This window comes from Chrysemys picta, chromosome 12 (genome assembly GCF_011386835.1).
Source record: "Chrysemys picta bellii isolate R12L10 chromosome 12, ASM1138683v2, whole genome shotgun sequence".
NCBI lineage: Eukaryota > Metazoa > Chordata > Testudines > Emydidae > Chrysemys > Chrysemys picta.
In genome coordinates, this window is record NC_088802.1 from 36093538 (window position 1) to 36114707 (window position 21170).

General features: G+C 44.1%; 1 protein-coding gene across 4 annotated transcripts in view; it reads left to right on the forward strand.

Annotated features, from left to right (window-relative positions):
• Positions 1-21170, forward strand: part of TEKT3 (tektin 3) — a 52201-nt gene that overhangs the window by 25237 nt on the left and 5794 nt on the right. For 2 of the 4 annotated variants that reach the window (XM_008163837.4, XM_065563350.1), the window contains exons 2-5: positions 9108-9715; positions 10418-10501; positions 18227-18297; positions 19437-19580. In XM_008163837.4, the coding sequence (XP_008162059.1) occupies positions 9137-9715; positions 10418-10501; positions 18227-18297; positions 19437-19580 (878 nt within the window). In that variant the 5' untranslated portion in view covers positions 9108-9136. Of the gene's footprint in view, positions 1-4176; positions 4320-5162; positions 5259-9107; positions 9716-10417; positions 10502-18226; positions 18298-19436; positions 19581-21170 lie in introns of those variants that run through there. The other 2 variants (XM_008163836.3, XM_008163835.3) reach the window with 2 other exon arrangements.

Below are 21170 nucleotides of genomic sequence, written 5' to 3' on the forward strand. Positions count from 1 at the left end.
CATTTTGCCTCTTATATTGAGGGTCTGCCAGTTTGGTGTGAGAAATCACACACGCAGGGCCGGTGGGCAACAGAATTTGGCTTGCAGGCAGACATGGTAAGCCACAGTCCAGACCAGGCTTCTTTAACCTTCATAACATGTGGGAATGGTTTCAAACAGCATCACCCTCATGTCCCATACCAAGCACCCATTGGGTTGGCCATTTAAAAGGAGGGGCTGTGTTTTTTGGGTTAACGTGCAGCACAAACCCAACTAAACCCCTCCACTCCACCCTATTCTCTGGGATGATCGCTTCACCCCTCCCCCCACCGCGTGGCACACAACAGGGATGATTTCTGTTCAGCCACAGACAAACAGCCCAGCAGGAACGGCCACCTCTGAATGTTCCCTTAATAAAATTCCCCTATTTCAACCAGGTGACCATGAATGATATCACTCTCCTGAGGATAACACAGAGAGATAAAGAACGGATGTTGCTTGAATGCCAGAAAACATTGGGACCATATGCTGCCATGCTTTGTTACGCAATGATTCCAGACTATGTGCTACTGGCCTGGCGTGGTAATGGAGGATGGAATAAGGCTGCCCTCCCCACAAACCTTTTGCAAAGGCTTTGGGGGTACATCCAGGAGAGCTTCCAGGAGAGCTTCATTGAGATGTCCCTGGAGGATTTATGCTCCATTCCCATACACATTAACAGACTTTTCCAGTAGCTGTACTGGCCACAAGTGCATCCCAAGTCTTCAGGGCAAATTAATCATTAAACACACTTGCTTTTAAACCATGTACAATATTTACAAAGGTACACTCACCAGAGGTCTGTTCTCTGCCTTCTAGGTCCAGGAGCCTGCCTTTGGTGGGTTTGGAGGGTACTATTTTATTTTAAATTAATGGAGATATCCTATCTTCTAGAACTGGAAGGGACCTTGAAAGGTCATCAAATCCAGCCCCCTGCCTTCACTAGCAGGACCAAGTACTGATTTTGTCCCAGATCCCTAAGTGGCCCCCTCAAGGATTGAACTCACAACCCTGGGTTTAGCAGGCCAATGCTCAAACCACTGAGCTATCCCTCCCCCCACTAGATCCAGGGTGAAAAACAGTTCCTGGCTGTTGGGGAAAATGGTTTCTCCGCTTGCTTGCCTCCTCCTCCTCATCTTCCTTGTCCCCAAAATCCGCATCCCTGTTGCGTGAGAATCCATTGATGGAAGGCCAAGCACAGGGCTGGGGTAGTTATAGGGGCACCCCCTAGAATGGCATGCAACTCATCATACCGGTAGAAGCGGCATGTCTGGGGCTTTGACCCAGAGCAGCCGTTTGCCTCTCTGGTTCTTTGGTAGACTTGCCTCAGCTCCTTAAGTTTCACGCAGCACTGCTGCAGGTCCCTGTTATAGCCTCTGTCCTTCATGCCCTTGGAGATTTTTTTCAAATGTTTTGGCATTTTGTCTTTTAGAACGGAGTTCTGATAGCATGGATTCGTCTCCCCAAACAGCAATCAGGTCCAGTACCTCCCGTTCGGTCCATGCTGGAGTTCTTTTGTGATTCTAGGACTACATGGTCACCTCTGCTGATGAGCTCTGCATGGTCACCTGTGCTGATCTGCTCGCCATGGTGGCCAAACAGGAAATGAAATTCAAAAGTTTGCGGGGCTTTTCCTGTCTACCTGGCCAGTGCATCTGAGTTGAGAGTGCTGTCCAGAGTCGTCACAATGGAGCACTCTGGGATAGCTCCCGGAAGCCAATACCATCGAATTGCGTCCACGCTACCCCAAATTCGACCCAGCAGGGTCGATTTCAGCGCTAATCCCCTCATCGGGGAGCAGTACAGAAATTGATTTTAAGAGCCCTTTAAGTCGACAAAAATGGCTTCGTTGTGTGGACGGGTGCAGGGTTAAATCGATCTAACGCTGCTAAATTTGACCTAAACTCGTAGTGTAGACCAGGGCTTACATTGGTGGGAGTAAGGCTGTAGTGTAGATTCTGACATAATTAGGTTGACATAAGCTGCTTTATGTTGACCTAACTCTGTAGTGAAGAACAAGCCCTAATCTACATGCAAAAATTGCACTGGTTTAAATTAAATTGGTTTTTAATCTAGTTTAGTTAAATGGGTGCAAACCCCTATGCAGACACTTATTTAAATTTAGCCTAAATTGATACCTAATTCAGTTACACTGAGGGCTTGTCTACACTTACATTTTATAGCGATCTAACTGAGCACTTTAAAGCGCTAGGGTAGACAGGTTTCAGAGTAGCAGCCGTGTTAGTCTGTATCCGCAAAAAGAACAGGAGTACTTGTGGCACCTTAGAGACTAACAAATTTATTAGAGCATAAGCTTTCGTGGACTACAGCCCACTTCTTCGGCCCCGGCAATGCCACCTGGGAATGCCCCCCCCCCATGCCTGGTATGCATCCGAAGAAGTGGGCTGTAGTCCACGAAAGCTTATGCTCTAATAAATTTGTTAGTCTCTAAGGTGCCACAAGTACTCCTGTTCTTTTTAGGGTAGACAGGCTCCCAGTGCTCGGAGCTAATCCCCTCGTGGAGGTGGATTACCAGGAGTGCTGGGAGAGCTCTCTCCCAGTGCTCGCACGCGACCACATTCACACTTTGAAGTTTCCAGTGTAGACATACCCTTAAATAAGCCTGATTTAAACTGAAGTAAGTGTCCACACAGCCTTTTGCACCTGCTTGACTAAACTGGTTTAATGTCACACCTTAAGCGATGCTTGTGTAAATTTCTTGTGTAGGCAAGCTCTGTGTGTACACTAGGTGTGATAGCTGTATGACTATATGAGTTTGGAGATGTGAAAGATGTATGTGTGCGCATAGGGTGTGTAGCTGTGATCAATATGTGCAAAATCAGAGAAAACTGGAAAACAGGAAAAAAAGAAGAAATGAGGAGCTGAGTAAATCAACCATTTAAACAGAGAGACAAGGTGGGTGAGGTAATGTTTTACTGGCCCAACTTCTGTTGGTGAGAGAGAGGTTTTCAAGCTACACAGAACTCTTCTTCAGGTCTGGGGAAAACACTCAGATGATGTGTCACAACTAAATACAAGGTGGAACAGATTGTTTAGCATAAGTAGTCTATTCAACACACACTCTCAGAGCCAATTCAAGATGAAGTGGCCTGTTAACACCTCTCCAGTCATAAGACAAAAAAGGGAGGTTGGTAGATTATAGATTGTTGTAATAAGACATATATCCAGTGTCTTTTATTAAGACCATGATTTTAGTTTTAGAAAAGTAGCTCCCAGGCTTGTCTTTTGATGCTGTTGTGCAGGATGAAGACTGAGAGGACAAATATGGAATGATTGTTTTGTGAAAAGTGTTCACCCACAGGTGATATGATGGTTTTTGTATTTTATCATTTTTCTGTGTGAATTAATTTGAGAGCATAGTGTTTGTCCTGTTTCACCCACATAGCTGTTATTCTTCCACTTTGCACTTAGTTGTGACAGCCTGAACTGGTGAAAGAGACAAGCTTTTGAGGTACACGGACCTGTAGAAGAGCTCTGTGTATCTCAAAAGCCAATAGAGGTTGGTCCAATAAAAGATATTACCTCACCCACCTTGTCTCTCTAATATCCTGGGACCAACATGGCTACAACAATACTGCAAACAATCATTTAATCTGACATTCATCCCCATTCCCTATCAGAGTGTCAGATAGATTTATTTTAGTTTATTGCTTCAGGTAAACTAATTCCTCCTGCGTGCTGTAGCCTATAGACTACGTTAAATAGAAATTAGACTTTGACATGAAGTTAGCTTAAGTGTAGAGAAGTATGGGAAATTGAACTTGCTGGTGTGAGCAGAAGTCAGAGGTAAGATGGGAAAATAGATGTTAGCAAGGACCTGCCCCAAGGTTATGCTGTGGCTGTGTTTTGCTTGTAAGTGGTTTCAGCAGGGTTTTTAATGAGTGCTTTTAAGAACTGTGAATGTTTTGGTCAAATGCTATCTACACTGATAGCAGGGAAGGACATGATGTCTTGCCAGGGCTGTACAGTGACACCCCCCCCCAGTGCTCCCACTGTCTTCCCAGCCCCAAGTTCAAGGAGATCCCCAGGCCAGCCAGGACTCCTGAAGAGAATTTGGTTACTAAGCATCTTGTGAGTCCTTAGCAACGCTCCCTCCTCCTCACTCCCTCCCCTTCCATCCCCTCTTGGCCAATGGGTGGGGTTGGGATTCTGTGTGTCACAAAGAAGGGGGTGGGCATAGAAGCCGGGGAGGGAGGGGATGCTGCTGATCACTGAGTGAGCTGCAAGCAGCCTGTGGATGCAGGAGGCTGCCTCCCTCCTCAGCAGCAGCCAGGAGACAGGTGAGTGCCAGCACCTCCCACCGCCATCCAGGAGCCCCTCAGCCAGTGGCTGCAAGGGGGCTCGGGGAGACAGTGAGGAGGGAGCACCTGGCAGGGGCTGCTGGGGACCTACAAACTGAAAGGGACACACCAAGCACCAGGGCAGCACAGGGGACAGGAACCCAGCCCCCCGTCACTGCCCAGCCCGTGTGAGCTTCAATGGGGGAGGGAAGGGGAGGCAATAATGTAGTGGGGAGGGAGTCAGGGGAATTTAGCCTGGCCACTCCCCAAAAATCTCCCTTCACCAAAACGAAATCTGTGTGTGTGAAGTGGGGGACAAGGAGATACTGTTAATGTTCATACAGACAAGCTAGTGGTGGGAATGGAATCCAGGGAAATGTATCCCCCCAACCCAAGAAAGTGCTCTGCACCCCATGTATGCGTTTGGAGGGGCTGAGGGGGTGCACTCATTTACCTGTGGGGGAGGGAGTAAATGGGTTAGTAGTTTTGGGGAGTGGGTCCTACAGGGATGTGGGAAGAAATTTACTTTTAATGGGGGAACCAGGGCAACATAGCTCTCTTTACTCCCCAAACCATCTCTTTCTTCTCTCTAACTGTCTGTGTCAACAGGGGAAGGACAAGCATTTATTAGGAGTGGAAAGTCATGAAAATTGTACCCCAGACTCCAAAACTATTTGTTTCCAAGGTCTAAATATGTGCAGTGGGGACAGGGAGAGTCCATAACAGGGGGACAAAGCGGTGGCAGTAATTGATTAGTGGGAGTTGGTCATGGAATTTAATCCCAGCCCTGCCAAAACAGCCAGCTCAGAGGGCCACATTTTGAAAAGTTTTTGCTAATTTTAGGTTTCCAGTTTGAGATACCTTGATCCTGATTCTTCAGAGATGTTGAGCACATGCAGCTTCTGTTGATCTCAACTCAACAGCACTTCTGGAGATCAGGTACTAGGTGTCTTAGGTTGAGCATCCACACACCAAGGCAGCCGAAAGGGGTGGGCACTTAAGTTCAATCATTTCACAGATGCAGGGAATATACTTTCCCTCCTCTTACTCATCTCTCTATTTTTCTGTGGTTTGTATTCTCATTTGCTAAGTTACCTATTTATTATTGCTATTAATAACACTGCACTTCTCAAGCACTATTCACTGAGCACATCAAAACATTCTCAGAAGCTAGAGATGGAAATAACCTATTAGAGGTCACCTAGTCGCACTTTCCAGACATTTGTAAACATGTACAACATTTACCTGGGACTACAGCAGCTTCCAGACCTGCATGTGGCTTCCTGCCTTCCTCTTCAAGCCCAAACGTTTTGTTCCCAACTCTGAAGTTTAATAGTTTCCTGGCCTCAGAGAATGTCCTTTTCTCCTTCCATGACCTCACTAGTTTTCACTGGTTTGCATGACCAATTGCAGTATTATGTTCCATATCATTTATATTAGGAAGCATTCATTAGTAATAATAATACTTTGTTTTGCTGAAGCAACATTTATTTGAGCATCTCAAAGATGAGTTACAGATGTTTATTATTGGTTAGTATAGCAGCATCCTAGACTTTCATGTGGCTTTCCTTCCATGTTGGCTGATTCTGATCTCTCACTTTTTACATCTGCATAATTCCACTGGGCCAGATCTTCAGCTGGTTTAAAATCATCATAGCTCCATTGAAATCAATGGGCTAGCAGAGTGTCTGGTCCAGTGAATTCAATGATGTTACTCCTGATGTACAACAGTGTATGTTGGATCTGAATCAGGTCTGTAAGCTATCTGTTTTGTGGCACTCAATGGCCCCTATTTTGACCCTCTCATTCCTCTATATTTTTTTTCTGATGTGCATTGTCATTTGTTAAATATATTAAGAGATGATATTTTTCTTCAAGCATGTTGTGTGTCTCCTGTCTATTCCCTTCTATGAATTTCAGTTATAAATCATTGGGATTTATTGGTTTTGCTCCTGGGAAGGAACAGGTTTTCTTCCATTGTTGCTGAGGTGACTAAAACTCAAACCCTCCCTCCTCAGAGGTTTAGAACTTTAAATAAAAACCAGTCTCTCTCATGGGGAAATTGGCCAGCGTAGGTATAGTGGAACAATTATACTGCTATAGCTATGCCAGTATAACTTCCTGTCTGGACACTCTATTCTGAAATAAAAGTGACGTTATTCTGATACGACTCCACTTTTTAAGGAATAAAGTCATTTCCCTGTGTAGACAAACCCTCCATTGTGATGCATTGTTAAATAGCTACTACTCTTCACTCCCTAGAGATGGCTCCACTTCATTGATGGGTAGATCTGTGTATATATATGTGTATGTTTGGTGTGCAGCTTGCACAAAGGGCTATTCACTTTGTACTGTGGTTTAGGATCCATGTGGATAATAGGCATTGTATCAGTGCAGGATCATTAGAATGAAAATACAGCTACAGCACCTCTCTTCTCCTCTTTGGTCCTGACTCAGAAAAACACCTCAGTAGGTGCTTATATTTATCCCTGTTCAGGAAAGCACTTAAGCACATGCTTAATATGAAGCAAGTGCTTAAGTCCCATTGACTTCAATAGGATTTAAGCGCATGCTTTGGGCTAAGCACCATTCCTGAACAGGGACCCTTTCCTGAATCTTGGCCTTTACTACCTAGGCCTGGTTTACTCCTACAAATGAGATTGACTTAGCCATGTTGTTCAGGCCTGTGAAAATGGCGCACGCTGAGCAGCGTGGTTAGGTTGACCTATCCCCTGGTGTAGACGCAGCTAGGCCTAAAGAAGGTTTCGTCCATCAACCGAGCTACCACCTTCGGTCCCTGTAGGAAGCGTCTATACTACGGTGCTACAGTGGCATAGCGGCAGCACTGTAGCTGTGCCGCTGCAGCAGCTGTAGTGAAGACGTACCCTTAGATTATAAGTCCCTTGGGACAGTGACTGTCCGTTTGTTTCGTGTTCGTACAGTACCTCCCACAAGGGGCTGTTACAGGGCTCCTAGGAGTTACCCAACACAAATACATCAAAAAATAAACATTGATATTATTTGTACAATATGAATATTGGAACAGGTTTAATATGTGAAGGGTTTTTATTTAACTGTAAGGAACAAATTTTGGAGAACACATTTTCTATCTTGAACTCCTACGAATACTGTAGCTTTGTCGACAGTATTGTCCATCCTCTTACTGCAGACCGTTGATCCAACTACAGGAGCTGTTCCTATCTCTCTAGGGCAGCCAAAATTCCCTTTTATTTAAACCAGCAATCAACTCTTGTAACCATAAGAGAATTCCCCATCAGCACAACAGACACCTCAGTGTGTTTGTGAATGGATTATGGGTATTATATACAAGTAAATATTTACCTTTTGAATGCCATGAGTATTATATTACTGATACACAATTAGTTAATGACCTCAAAGTGAAAAGAACAATAGCAAACACAGTACAGTATGCAGTTACTTGAAACAAAATTCCCCCTCTTCCTCCCCCTCCCCCCCGAAAACCCTCCTGTGGGGTCATTCACTCCAGGGTGACAGTGGGGGAAAGTTTATTCAAATGACTTTTGAAGTGTAACAATGGTTAAAAGTGAAAAGGCTGACCTTCAGGTAATTGTTCTTTTTCCTCTTTTCAAATACGGTATATTTATTCTATGTTGGTGACTTTGACATCAAATTTTCTCTCCTTGCAAGTCAAAAAAAGATGTTTGCTTGTCTTGCTCCACCTTAGCAACACTGCATTTAGGTTTTGAAAGTTGAGCTTGTGTACTTTCTGCTTGGTCTATTGTTGCTCACTATTGCAGATGTTGGAACTAGGAGTTATGTGCAGTTTCTGTCCTGCACACCCTGGATAGATATGAGAAAGAGACTGCTCCTACTGAAAACCATGGAAATTTTGGGTTTGTCCCTGAGGCCCCAATCCTGCAAACACTTACTTTAAATTAAGCATGCACATATCTGAGTAACCCTGTTGATTTTAATAGGGTTACTCAGATAAGTAAAATAAAACACATGGTTTCCTTGGCTCCCCAATCTGTATCTGTATCCTCCAGTTGTCTCCTCTCTCATAATTAAATTGTAAGTTCTTTGGGGAAGGGTTTGCAGAATCAGGATCTATTGATGAGAAATGAGGCAGAATAAAATACAGCCATTGCTTCTGCACCTCTGTTAACTCTGCATTGTGGACAGTAGTAAAGGTTTGGGAGTGTGTAGTGCCGTCACTTTGTAAACAGGACTTCCTATTCTACTCAGTAGGGAGTTCTGCTTAAAAGTCATGGCACAATATGGCCCTTGGTTCAAGTCAATAAGTGACACTGAGCAATAACTAAGTGCTTGTCTACACTTCAAACGCTGCGCTGCTGTAGCATTTCAGTGTAAACACTACCTCCGCCAGTGGAAGCAGTTTTCCTATCAATATAGGTAATCCACTTCTCCAAGAGGTGATAGCTAGGCTGATGGAAGAATTCTTCTACTGACCTAGCGCTATCTACACTGGGGGTTAAGTTGGCTTAACTACATCACTCAGGGGTGTGGATTTTTCACACCCCTGAGTGGCATAGCTGGGTCAAGCTAACTTTTTACTGTAGATCAGGCCTAGGAAACTTTAATCCTCTTGTATCCAAATATATGGGGCACTGTGAGATAGGGCTTTGCTTTTGAGAGTTTTAGGCTTGTCTTTTTGATACTCAAATATTATACACGTTGGTGTTTTTATTATGAGTTGCATGTGTTTATTGAAGAGGTGTTGTTATGACTGAGTGGGACCTTGCTAAAAGAGATAATTCTCTGTCTTTTTGTGTTTGTTTTATGCAGGAAGTAAAAGCGAATAGCAGTTTTCCATCATGGAGCTTGTAGGCTCTACTTTAACGGCAACTTACGCCCACCCAAGACCAACACCTACTAACTTCCTACCAGCTATCAGCACCATGGCATCGAGCTATAAGAACCGGTTCCCTCACTACTCTTTGACCCATAGCTTGAGCCTTCCATGGCGACCCAGCACTTATTATAAAGTAGCAGCCATCACTCCTACTTTGGCTCCCTTCTCCAAAAGTTCCCAAGGGTTAACCCAAAGCAAGATGCTTCCCTTTGTTTCCAATAGAACAGCGCTTTTCACCAGGTATACCCCGGATGACTGGTACAGATCCAACCTGACCAATTACAAAGAGTCAGAGACATCCCGGCACAGCGCAGAGAGGCTAAGAGTGGACACATCCCGCATGATCCAGGACAAAGATCAGCAAACAAGGAAAACCCAAACAGACACTACCAAAAATTTGGGAGAACGGGTCAACGATATAGTATTTTGGAAATCAGAGCTCAACCACGAGATAGACGAGATGATTGGGGAGACCAATGCTCTTACAGACATGAAGAAACGATTGGAAAGGGCCTTGGCTGAAACAGAAGGTCCTCTCCAGGTATCAATTTCATTGATAAATGTTGTGATGTGTTATAGCCTATCAGTTCCCCATCTGCAGCCATTCAAATATCTAATTAAGTTTCATTTGAGCTCGTTATGTCTGAATGTCTTTTATTAAGAGGCCCTTAGCCAAGCAGGAGATAAACAAAGCCCTTGTCATCTGATACATTTCCTATCCAATGCTTGTTAAGCAGTTAGGAAGAGTATTTACTTAACTAAATATTTTCTCATGTGTTACATCAAAAATCCTAATTAAGATCACAATTTACAATGTCTTATTGCAAGGCTCAGATCAGGCCAAATTCATGCCTGGAGTCATTTCTCTGAGTTCAACTGGTGCTACACCAGGGATGTATGTGCTCCTTTATGTTTTGATCACTTGGATATTTTAGCTGGTTGTTTATTATCAGTAACACACCAGCATATGGCAAATAGGTACTTTTGTATTGGCATGGCTTGCGTGTCTTAAAAGATGACCCTTCTCCACATATGACATTTTCTCAACCCAAGGGAAGATATGTGTTCCAAAGGAAAAATTCCCATTCTAAGTGCAAAGATTACTGCCATTACTGAATATTGCAGTGTGATAAAATCTAGCTTTTACAGCACTAATGTTAAGCAATTGGAACTTTTCCAGAGTTCTCTGGTGTAATTTTATTGGTCGTCTTATAGTCGACAGCTATATTTATTTACCAAACAGGTAGCCCAAGAGTGCTTACTTCATCGAGAGAAGAGAATGGGAATCGACCTAGTCCACGATGATGTGGAAAAACAGCTGTTGACAGTAAGTTTTTGTAACAGCCTAACTAGGGAACGGGGCACTTAACTGCAAAGACAGCTCCGTGCTGACCAACAGTACCTGGTGTTGTAGCTTTAACACATGACCTATGTCCTCATCATTTCTCCTTATACTTACTAAGGTCCAGATCTTGTCCCCAAGATCCACTCATGGAGGGGACCCTCTCCATGCAGTCATCAGCCTTCCCATATGGAGTAGTGGGGTTCAGCTGCCTCTGCAGCACCATCCACCCTTTCCTCCAACTCTATGGAAGAGATCCATTCAGGGGCTGGGCCAGAGAGAAGGGGCAGGGCTGGGAAACACATCAGCTCTGTGCAGAGCTGATGTAAGGAACGAGGATTCAGCCTGAGGCCCATTCCTTGATGATGATCCTCCTTTAAGGGGCCTCCCGGGGCCAGCCACTTCCAGAGGGAATCTCTGGTAATGTGGCTGTACTAGCAAGGCAAGGGGCAACTGGCCGCACAGTGCCAGCTCAGAAGAATGGAGCCTCTATGTGGATAGTCTGACCTCCTGTGGAGTGCTGGGGATCTTCCAGGTTTTGGGGCAGGCATCAAGGCGCATTCCAGCATGAATGACAATAGGACAGCTCCTTTCCTGCAGGTTTTATCATGGGAGAGGCTGATCCAGCAGCAATAACTATCTGTTAAGCAAAGCATAAAACATACTAACTAAGGACCTGGCCTAAAGGTGACTGAAATCAATAAACTCTCATTGACTGCAACTGCAGTAGGCTTTAGATCAGGCTTGCTCTGTCCTATCTCTCCTTTTACACACCCCTCTGTCCGTCCGTCCATCCATCCTGTTGTACAGTTTCTGAGCACCTTCAGCGCTAACTCTGAGTCACCAGAACATTTTACCAACCATTTTAATACAGAGATATCTGATGAGGTTGGATGACAAGGCTTCTTTATGTTGGCCCCCACCCACTAATAATATTACTTGTTTTTAGTTAACATACCAAGTCAGTTATACAAGACATTTTCCTTCCGACAACAGAACAGAGACTAAATACATCTAACTGCCAGTGGGATAAGGAGGGTAGTAGCTACTCCACTAAGAACAGCTGTACCTAAGGTTGCAGATTAGTTCTGTGACTGGTTCGGTCACAGAGAACCCCTTGGGACTGTCACCTGATGTGCTGAGATTACCTCTGAGCCCGTTTTCCCTGCCAGCTTGGGACTCAAGAACCCTGCCTTATTAAGCGAGACATGCTAGCCTGCTGCAACACAGACCCAGGTCTGGGCCACGCCCCCAAAGCTGCAGACTTTAACTAAAAACTGCTTAGCAGGTCACCTATCTCCAGCACCCAGACACCCAGTTCCCAATGGGATCCAAATCCCAAATAAATCCATTTTACGCTCTATAAAGCTTATACAGGGTAAACTCATAAATTGTCCACCTTCTAGAACACTGATAGAGAGAGAGGCACAGCTGTTTACTCCCCCAAGTATTAATCACTTAGGGTTTATCAATAAACAAAAGTGATTTTATTAAGTATAAAAAGTAGGATTTAAGTGGTTCCAAGATAGAACAAAGTAAGTTATCAAGCAAAATAAAACAAAACATGCAAGTCTAAGCCTAATACATTAAGAAACTGATTACACATAATATCTCACCCTGAGAGATAATCCAATAAGCTTCTTTCACAGACTAAAAGAACAGGAGTACTTGTGGCACCTTAGAGACTAACAAATTTATTAGAGCATAAGCTTTCGTGGGCTACAGCATCCGAAGAAGTGGGCTATAGCCCAGGAAAGCTTATGCTCTAATAAATTTGTTAGTCTCTAAGGTGCCACAAGAACTCCTGTTCTTTTTGCGAATACAGACTACAATGGCTGCTACTCTGAAATCTTTCACAGACTAGACGCCTTCCTAGTCTGGGCCCAATCCTTTCCCCTGATACAGTCCTTGTTAGTTCCAGCAGGCATCTTAGGTGAAAAGCAGGGGCTTTCTCATGACTGGGACCCCCCTTGTCCTGCTCTATCCCCTTTATAGCTTTGGCACAAGTTGGGAATCCTTTGTCTCTCTGGATCCCCACTCCTCCTTCTAAATGGAAAAGCACCAGGTTTAAGATGGATTCCAGTATCACATGACATGGTCACATGTCACCGTAAGACCTCATTTTTCATTACATACACAGGCAGGCTTGCAGGTAAACAGAGTCATTTACAGTCAGTTGTCCTAGTCAATGGGAACCATCAAGATTCTAAACCATCATTAATGGCCCACACTTTGCATATTTACAATAGGACCTCAGAGTTATACTTCGTATTCCTAGTTTCAGATACAATAATTATACAAATAGGATGAACACACTCAGTAGATTATAAGCTTTGTAATGATACCTTACAAGAGACCTTTTGCATAAAGCATATTCCAGTTACATCATATTTACACTCATAAGCATATTTCCATAAAAAAATTATGGAGTGCAACATCACAAGTTCCTGTTGTAACCCACTTACTCCAGTACTTGAAGATTTTCATCTTTGGGGTTGAAATCTTCCAGGGCTGGTCTCTATCTGCAAATGGAACTTCTTTAGAAAGCTTGTGCATTTGTCCCCCACTATCCATTAAATAAAGACGCTCACAAGAGGCCAGGACCCAGCATGAACAGAAGTCTGTCTGACACAGGAAAAGTGGGTAATTGGCTTCTGGAGAGACATATGAGGTAGCTGCACCATGGCATACTTGTAGGAGGTCCAATGTAGTGTAGTTATAGCCATGTCAGTCTTAAGATATTAGAGAGAGACAAGGTGGGTGAGGTAGTATCTTTTATTGGACCAACTTCTGTTGTCTCTCTCACCAACAGAAGTTATATAAGGTATTACCTCAGCCCCCTTGTCTCTCTATAGAGAAGTCCTGTTATCGGCAGGATTTTCAGAAAGAGCTTAGAGTTGGCCAAACTTTACTCCCATTGAAGTCAATTGGAGGTTTGCTATTGTCTTCATTTAGGCCAGTGCTGAATTCTGTGGAAAATTCCAACCTAAGGGTGAACTCTTGTCCCCATTGAAATCAGTGGGAGTTTTGCCGTTGGCTTCAGTGGGGACAGGATTTCACCCTAAAGTTCCAATTCAACTGCCATTATTAACATAAGTGGAAAAACTCCCATTGACATCAGTGTAAGCTGGACCAGCCTAGTGCTGAGAGTCCATTTTCATAGTGTTTCCAGCTCCTGCCAATCCACACAGAGCACAAACCCCAGGTACATTTTTGTAGACCATGCAATATTGGCCAAACCACTTGGTCGCTTGTTCCTCGGTGAATGTCAACTTTATATAGGCAAATAGCACACAGCCATACTGTTTCTGGGGAACGCTTTCATCATAAGGAAACAACATATTCCTAACAGAGAGAGTCACATTGAAAATTTAACCACTGAATAGCTGTGTCCCCTTATTATAGTGCATCAGAATTGGGAAGTAGCTATTTAAATAGTTTGTGAGTCCTCTAGCGGTGCTCTCTGTGTTTCATGTTTCAGAAGCCATCAGCACCCTGCCAGAGCAGCAGTGTATGTGTACAGCTAGGCTTTGCATGTTGATGCATGTTTATTAAACATGGTTATGTGCACCCCACTGTGCCTGTGTGGTTCCTTTATATTATATTTGTGGTGTAAAAATCAAACAACACTACAATTGCAATGAAGGTAGAATCCTAATCCAAAAGTTCAGTGAAATAGGGAGTGATTGCAGAGGCCTCATGAAACTGAAACTGCAGCCACACGTACTGCAAGTGAACTGCTCATTGAGAGAATTTTTTTTCTCATGAGTCAGGTCCCCAAAAGTCATGAGCTTGTATTAAAAAAAAAAAAAATCGAGGTTCAGTTCTTTTTATTATCTTCTGAGTTTTGAGGCTTGCGGAGCAGTTGGCTCATGTTTTCCAGCTTTCCTCCACTACCATGAGGGGTCAGAACTCGAAAAACTATGAAATTTTAGATTCAAACCTAATCACCTGCCTCTAGGAGCTGGGGCTTTCGGAAACATAGCAAATATCGCAAGCCTCCTGCAAAATCACAAGAGTTGGCAACACAGGCCCTTCTTCTCCTTTCATTGGGTTAAAGACAATAGCATAAGTTAGAAAGAATTTCTATTGTTTGTATTGCAGTAACACCTAGGAGCCCTAGTACAGGACCCCATTGTGCTAGGTGCTGTACAAACACCGAACAACAAGATGGTCCCTGCCCCAAGGAGTTTACAATCGAAGTATAAGCCAAGTGAGACAGATTGGGAGTACAATGAAACAAGGAGATTTCTATCAATCAAAGTTAGAAAAATCCAGCCGTGTGCTATGGATCCAGAATAAAAGAGTTACTCCTGACAGAATTCTGCGCTCCCAATTCATATGGCCCGCATATTACTGTTCTGAGCAGCCTCAGAGACGCAAATCACTGCCAGGGGGAGAGGGGCTGGGGGTGCGTGCCTGCGGGGGAGATGTTGATCACCGTGAGGGGGCGGGGCTGGCCAACAAGCAAGAGAGACTCTTTCCTCTCACTTGCTACTGAGGCTCGTGGAGTGGAGGTAGGTCTTTTTTTATGCACAAAGAAGGCTCTGTCCCCAAGGCAGAAATGTAGCAGTCTTCCTACTAGTTAATTGATCTCATTCTCTGAGGCAGAAATGTAGCAGCCTGCCTGCCTAGTAACATGTCTATAACTTCTTGAGAATCGAAAAAAAACTTAATTAAATATTAGTCCCATGTTACTGAAAGTTTTGTTTTTAAATTAAAGAAAATAGCTTTTGTAAAAAAACAATAACACATTTTGTTAATGTTGCTGTTGATGGTTAACTGATCTCATTCCCTGAGGCAGAAATATAGCAGCCTGCCTGCATAATCACATTGTTAATGTTCCTATGGTTAGTTAACTGTTCCCATTCTCTGTCAATTCCATCAGGAGCATAAAACCTGTAAAAGTTTTAAGGCCCCGACATTGCCAGAGTGATGTAAAGCCTTATAAATGACAGTACGGAAATCAGCTAGGAAGATCTATGTGCTCTCACTTTTTTCCTGTGCCAAAGTGGCACAATGGGGTTCGATTACAGCTCAGGATTTATTTTACTTGCCCATTTTAAAAAAAAGACGTTAAGGGCAAATAAAACATTTTCTAAGCAGTCAATAAAATGTCAGGACAATCAGAACCAAGCACTTCCCAAAGTATCTAGCCCGGTCCAGGACAATGATTAGCAAAACAGTGTGACTTTCATGTGTGAAAGTCTGAGCAATTTAAAATGACATTCTACTTTTTTTTTGTCTGCTTGGTGTTCTGTAATGTAATTTAAATGAAAATCCAGGATTTTAACTGGAATGCAGGGTATTAGTTACCAAGTGTTTGTAACTTAACTTTCATGTGTTTAGGAAATGCTGAATAGTTACTGTGACTTTTTTCTGTGTTGTAGTTTAAATAACTTACCAAAACAATTGAAATTGGTGTGACTATATTGCATTATTTTGAGAAATAAAATTTATAGAATTTTGAATATTTTGGTGCAGAATCCCCCCAGGAGTAATATGTGATTTATCTCTGGACAATAGGCAGGGGTGAAAGTAACTTAAAGGACTTACTGGTATGCTGGAGTTCTGAGCAGGGGGCGTGGCCTCAACTGGAAGCGGCATGGCCTTGACTGGAAGAGGCGGGGCCTTTAAATACCTGGGCCCTTTAAATCACCCCCGGAGCTACCACCTGCAGAGGTGTCTGGGAGCCCTGGGGCTCAGGGGTAATTTAAAGGGCCCGAGGCTCTGGACGCCGCTACTGCAGCAGAGCCCCTGGCCCTTTAAATCACCACCGGAGCCCTGCCGCCGCTACCCCAGGGCTCTGGCAGCGGAGCTCGGGCGGCGCTTTAAAGGGCCCGGGGCTCCGCACAGCGGCTGGGGTCCCAGGCCCTTTAAATCACCACCAGAGCCCTGTCGCTGCTATCCCAGGGCTCCAGCAGCAGGGCTCGGGAGGCGATTTAAAGGGCCCGTGGCTCCAGCCACTGCAGGGAGCACTGGGCCCTTTAAATTGCCAGCCTGGGGAAGCCGGTCCGGTCCGATCCGGCACGGTGTACTGGCTCTTGCCGGTACGCTGTAACGGCTTACTTTCACCTCTGACAATAGGAGAAGGCATTCTGGGAGCTAATAAGCCAGATTCTCAGCTGGCGTATGTGGAGGTAGCTCAATTGCTTGACATGGGAGCAAACTAGATTTACACCAGCTAAGAATCTGTCTCTATACTTGGGACTCCACATTGATGTCTGCATGGGAAAAATGTTTTGCAATCCAGTTCTCAGGCAGTGAAAGCTAATGCTAATGCCATAACTCTTGTACTACTGGCTGTGTGACTTCAAAGAAAATATCTTCCTGATTTCTGACTATGAATAGCTATGTATCATTGTGGCATGTTCAGCTGGAAACATGGGAGCATGCTTCTTCTGTCATCGTAGAATTAGCTATCCCTGCCATACGGCAGGGAGGTACATAATAAATGCCATGCACCCAAGTACAATGATGAAAATTAGATCAGTTGCCAAAGATAGCAAGTAGGGTACAGTGGTTGGAAATCCATGGGACTAATGTGAAATTCGAACCTCAGTGTGTAGAGGGTAATCAGGTGAATGGTCAGCCTGAATAAACTCATGTAGATTAAAAGGGGAAGCATTGGGAGACATTCTGTCTAGGCCTTGCCTTCATCAGGGTATGCTCAGGACTAGCTGGCAGGATGCTGAACGTAACTTGTCAACACTGACAGCAAAGCCGTGCTCAGCATCATGTTAGCTAGTTTGACTCCTCACAGTCATGTTTTAACACAACTGTAACAAAGACAAGCTCACCGGGAGACTGATGCTGGTCAGAGCTCCTCAGTGATGCTGGTGGGAGTAACTGCAACACCCCATGAGGAGTGCAACATATTGGCCTGTACACAGTGGGGGATGGAGCCATGGTTCCATCTACTCCCTTCCCCTCTTTGCACTTATCTACCCCCTTTTCAGTGAATTGTCCCCTGACTGGGGACAACTTAGTAGTAGCCCTTATGCAGGCCCCACAAATGTGTATGGGGGGGGGCACCTTATTCCTTCCTCCACCTTACCTGTCGCATATGGACTAGCCACAATCCAAATACATAAGGAACATCTGCAAAGTCCTTTAAGATCCTCAGCTGGAAGGCGCTATATCCATGCAGAGTGTGTGTTTCATTGTGTGTGAACAAAAACATTTCATGTAGGGCTTGACTGTGAAACAACAACCTGACCTCGATCAGGGGCAGTGCATAGCTCGGGGTTTAGGCACGCAGCAGTAACCCTGTGCTGTGTGCCTGCTACTCCTTATACCCCAAGTGAGCATGCAGGAAGTGTGGAAGGAGTAAGCTTGCTCCAGCGTGGCAGGAATTTGTTACTGGGCCCAAGCAGTGACTGCCTAAATTCACACTGCATGTCAGTGGCAGAGCCAAAAATAGGACTCAAGTTACTTCCTCATCACTGTGCACATATCGTGCTGGCTCAGCTGCACTGCCCAGAGTATGCGAGGGATGAAGCCAAGGCTTTACTTACTCCTTCCACACTTCCTGCATGCTCACTTGGGGTATAAGGAGTAGCAGGCACACAGCACAGGGTTACTGTTGCGTGCCTAAACCCCGAGTTCAAGGAGGCCACATAGGAGCATGAGGGTGGGTCTCGGAATGAAAGTTACCTGAATTCATAAGCAAGGACATTGATGGAATTTTGATTTTTGTCAATTGACCAGGAAGTTGACGTCATCAAGTCGTGTCAGGAGAGGATGAAACGCCACCTGGATAAGGCGATAGCCCAGCTTGCGTAAGGAAGAGTTTCACCTCAACTTTTCTTAGTAGCGTTATATTCCAATTTCTAATGTAAACACCTCAGCAAATCCCCTCCCCCCTCAAAAATACAGCTTAGGGGGAGAAATGTCTCGCACACTTAACAGTTGCTTTGCTCTTGTTTAAATTTGATCTAATTGTTGAACAAGTTGATGTAGACCCAAAGAATATGATGCAGTGTTGTTTTTTTAATAAGAGTAGCTTCACTTAGAGAGATACTCCACCATGGGTGAGAAATATTTGCTGTGGACTTAGGGCAAGATTTCCAAAAGAGCTCGTTCACCCAAAGTGCTGAGCTCTCTTGGAAAACTGGCCATTTGTTTTGGTGCGTAAATGGAAGCTGCACTCTTTAGACAATCTGGCCTGAAATGCCCTTCTAAAGGGATACATGAAACAGGCCAGGGATATTTTGGAGCTACCAGATCATTCCTTCATTTATTACATTCTGTTGCAGGAAGTATCATCATCTAATGACTAAAGAACTTTACTAGGAGTCAAGAGACTTGGTTCTTACTCCTTGCTCTACCATTGAGTTGCTATGTGATCTTATGCCTCATTTTCCTCATCGAAGATAGGGATAGCACTTATCTCGCTCACAGGGGTCTCGTGCAACTTGAATTGATCCATGTTTGTATGGTGCTTAGGGATGCACAGATGAAAGGTGCTATAAAAGTGGAAGGTGTCATTATATCCCCTTCTCACAGGCATGTTCTTCTTGTTTGGGTCATTCAGAAATAGTAAACTCTTCCCATTTCCTTTGAATTATATTTTTATGCTAAGTAAATGCTAGCAATCTTGTGCTTGACGTCAGCTGGGCTGATGGGATAAGTAAAGGTACCTCTGAACCGCTCTTCTGTTTCCCCTCCAATTCTTGGGCTAGCTGGGAATTGAACTGGCCTCTGGTGTTAAGTACTTGTAGGGTTACTCCATGGATTTGTCCATTAGGGTCTGTTACATCAGCTCTGCCCCCTCATCATCTCTCGGACCCGCTAGAGCAGCTTTAAGTCTCCTTTGCCTTGTTGGAGTAGTGCAGAAGAGGACTGCCCAGAGCTGGAGATGTGGCCTGTTATGCTCATTATTATTTACTCTGCAATAATGGTTTTTCTCATGTTACAGATCCGACAGGGCAGCCCAGCACGAGCTGGAGAAAGACCTTAGTGATAAGCAAGCAGCTCACCGGATCGATGATAAGTGTCACCATCTAAGGAACACTTCTGATGGCATCAGTTACTACAGAGGAGTGGAGCGGGTTGATGCTACGTAAGTACATCTTGAGAATTATGTTCAAGCTGTTTGGGACACAGGACTGGATAGAAACTACTGAGATGGTTCTCGCAGGAGAGGTACATAATAAATGCCATGCACCCAAGTACAATGGGTGAAACTACTGAGATGGTTCTCGCAGGAGAGGTCAGCTTTCCCTTTATTATGGGCTGCTACATGCCCTCCCCCAACCCACACAGACCACAGCCACGTGTCATTTTAGCGCACATTTTAACAATCAGTGGAATCTGTACAGTCTCTTAAGTGTATAATGACTTTGAGTGCACTGTAACCAAAAGATTACAGTGTGGGCAGAATATAAGCCTTCCTGTATGATAAAGAAGGGAGACTGCGGGTTTGAGCACGGGAGAGGTAGAACGGAGGCAGGAGGTGGAAGAAGAAAGGAAGAGTAAAGTTCATGTAAAGCCTAATTTGAGACACTCAGGCTGAGATTTCCAAAGCTGCCTCAGTGATTTAGAAACTCAACTGAGTAAAATTAATGAGATTGTGTCCAAATCCCTTGGGCGGCTTTGAAAAAAATCTCAGGCTTAATTTAAAGTGACACCATTGGGTTTAACATGCATGTATTAGCTATTGGTCTGTGATGCAGTTGTTAAACTTCACATTTATTTTTATATATATTTTACATTGATATAAGTCAGCATTGATGTACAGCCCACTAAATCTGAATTGCAACCTTCACTTAGACAAAGACTGTTGGTTTTGATTGCTTCCTAAAGTAGACCTGGTAATGGGCATAATATAAACAAAATGGGAACCAAGTGAAAGAAAGAGCATTGATCTTGAGATATAGTTCTGCTCTTCATTAGAGCAGTGAATGAATGAGGATATAAATCAGTACGTGGATGGTTGTACCGTAGCTGGCAGAGGGCTAAAGGAGTAAATTAATGTTCACTTGTACATGTGTACTTCGTGGGCTGGAATAGATTTTTTTTAATCTTTAAATGTCAATTAATTACCTCCCTACTGGGGCCAGAGGAATTTGGATGAGCAGCAGAATAACAACCAAAATGAATGAAGCTCGAAGCTGATCAAATTCACAGAAGGTGGATGAGATGTGCAGCAGGCTGGCATGTCTGAAATGGGGCTTACCTGGGATTTAAGGGTTGCATCGGCCTTGTTCTGGCCCTTTGCACAAGGATGGATTTCACTTTGAATAAATAGGAATGGCTAGGAAGAACTACATGTACTATTTATTCAGTGAGAAGTTGCTATAAATCTTACCGGTTGGAGTGAGTTGATTGTAACTTGTGTCCCCTGGAGCTTGAACATACTCAAACTTTTTAGAAATACACCTCTACCCCAATATAAAGCGGCCCGATATAACACGAATTCGGATATAACGCGGTAAAGCAGTGCTCGGGGGGGGGGGGGGGTGCGCGCTCCGGCGGATCAAAGCAAGTTCGATATAACGCGGTTTCACCTATAATGCGGTAAGATTTTTTGGCTTCCGAGGACAGCGTTATATCGGGGTAGAGGTGTATGTGGTTTTATTAAAATCTTAAACATGATCCAAAAGTCACCATTTAAGACTATGTATGTGGAACCTGCATAAAATGTCAGAGC